General features: G+C 46.4%; 1 protein-coding gene across 1 annotated transcript in view; it reads left to right on the top strand.

The window, feature by feature from the left end:
- ctbp2l (C-terminal binding protein 2, like) overlaps positions 1 to 2500 on the top strand; it is a 28374-nt gene that overhangs the window by 130 nt on the left and 25744 nt on the right. Inside the window, exon 1 of the mRNA XM_079850808.1 lies at positions 1 to 2266. This exon is cut by the window's left edge and continues 130 nt beyond it. Coding sequence (XP_079706934.1) covers positions 871 to 2266 — 1396 coding nt within the window. The 5' untranslated portion in view covers positions 1 to 870. The remainder of the gene's footprint in view (positions 2267 to 2500) is intronic.

The following is a 2500-nucleotide window of genomic DNA, read 5'->3' as shown; positions in this document are numbered from 1 at the left end:
GTCACATTTTTCATTATATGAAAAGCGGCAATTGCTTATATATTATTCAATATATTGTAATATACATTTGAAGTGGATCAAAACCTTTCATCAAAGTTATACATGAATTTTGAACAATACCCGTTCTTGTCTTAGGAAAACTTTGATGAACTTTTGTTTGATCCACTTCAAATGTAATAACACAATATATTATTATGTATATTTTCAAGTATACTGTTGTTAAACCATTTAATATATTGATCATTCATATATAGGGAAATGTATTTTATTTTCATAAGGCTGTGAGCATCTTTTTCAATATATGAAAAGCGGTAATTCCTTATGTATTATTCAAAATATTGTAATATATTAACCTGCATATTTTGAAATATACTGTTAAAACATTTAATATACTGATCATTCATATGAAGGGAAATGTATTTTATTTCCACAAGGCCGTGAGCATCCCGAATCCGTCTTGTGTGTAGATGTGAAGTGTGTTTCATTCGGGAAGTTTGTGTTACTGAGCTCTCATGTTGTCCTATTCTTCTTCTGTCTGACTCGCTTATGTTTCCAGAACTGAATAATTCAGCGATTACCTGCCGGTCACATGATAGCATGACCTCGAGTGGGGCAGAAAAGAAAGGTTGGCTCGTGTCCAGGTGAAATGTTACCTTCCCTCGCACACCTTCGCTGGGAAACATGAGAAGTGAAACCAAACACCTGCTTTTTCCCCGTCTCACAACCATCCTCTCCTCTCGTTCCTCTTCCCTCACTTGTATTCGGCTTTTAGTCGGAGCCGTATGATTAAATTGTGCTTGAACTCCACAGTCACTCTTTCTCTTAATGGCTCGCTTCCACTAAAAACGAACGACGTGTGTGTGAATCTTCATGGCTGTCCGAGGAACCGTTCCTCCTCCGGATTATTACCCGTTTGATATCGCGTTATCCGCACAGCCTCCTGAAGATCTGCAAGGCTTTTACAAGGGAAACCAACACATGTTGAGCAGATCAGGCTCGCATTATGGCCTGGCAGGAGGGGTCAGGAGCGCTTGGGATCAAGGACAAGCTAGAGCGAATACTCCCGGTCCTATTCCCGGTCCTCCTCCTCCTCCTCCTCCTCCCTCGGCTCATGAGATCAGCCGCTTGTACAGGGATTCTCTCTCCAGCAAGATGATCCCAGACACTCAGCGTATCCGCAGCAGAGCCGCTTCTCCCGCTTGCTTCGGGATCGACTCCAGGTATCCGTCCGAACACGTTTACGGTGAGGTGAACGGTTTTCCCTTGGAGTCGTCCACTTGTATAGTTGTGGATCCCATGGATGGGAATATTCCTCGGGGAACACAGGCGTACGGTTCTGTCGCTTCCCAAAGAATGCCTTACGATCCTGCTTACGATCCGGGATCCTCCATGTTGCCCGCCGCTCCGACTCCGCTTTCAACCGGGAATCATCCGTCAGCATCCGATCCGAAGCGAAACGTGGATCCGGGATTTCTCTCTCTGCTCCGTACGGAGGGTCTATCAGAAAGCACTATAACTCTTCTCCTCCAACATGGGTTTGACTCGACCTCGATGCTCACAATGATGGAAGATCACGATATCCGCTCCGTGGCTCCCAATCTGGGACAAGCACGTGTGTTGTCTCGTTTAGTAATCAATTGTAAGTCGGGCGCGACCGGAACGACATCCATCCGAGGTCGATCCAACAGCTTCAGCCATCGGAGTGATCTTTACATGCAACCTCAAGCGCTCAACATGGATTCCCATCTCATCCAACAGCCTCCCAACGCAATGCAATCCGTTTCTCCCAGAATGGGAGAGTTTTTAGGACGCCGACCGAGCAGCGCTCCGTCTCAACATCTCCTCGAAACCTCAACATATCAAACCGGTCGGACAATGGGAGGTCTCCCGATCAATCCGGGGGGATTCACCACTCCTCATCCTCAATCCCGACCGTTATCGATGTATAACGCTCACACCGGTCTGGCCATGTCGGCTCTTTCCGCTCAGCAACAGAATCCGAACGCCCCGGGAATGGCTCCCAAAACCTTCTCCAGCTCATTCTCTCCCATGGAGTTGATGAAACGTCCTCCGAATCTTCCTCTCTCTCCGGCTCTCAGTCCTCATCACAGCCCTCAGTTAATGCGGAAAGGAGTCGCTCCGGTGGAGAATAACGTTCTTCCGGTGTCTTCTTCCCACCAGCATCAATCCGTTAATCCCAATAACAAACTGGCCCGCCGAACCGGACCGCCCGTCATCGTATCCACCATGGCTTCTCCCGACACAAGTAATGTTCTTCTGTCTTTCCCTACACTTGTCTTCGCTAGTTTTACCTTCATGCGTTTGTGCTGGTTGATATTCAGGTGTTGTTTATTCTTTGTCAAGCCTTCATTTATACAGCGCTTTAACAATACAGATCGTTCCAGAGCAGCTTTACAGAGATAACAGGAGATTACAGTCACACAGATTGTGGGAACAATTTATTTTGATGGTCCCTTTTGAACATTCTGCTGACTATAAG

This window comes from Squalius cephalus, assembly GCF_949319135.1.
Source record: "Squalius cephalus genome assembly, chromosome: 19".
NCBI lineage: Eukaryota > Metazoa > Chordata > Actinopteri > Cypriniformes > Leuciscidae > Squalius > Squalius cephalus.
Note: the sequence above shows the minus strand (reverse complement) of the source record. Positions and strands in the feature narration are given on the sequence as shown.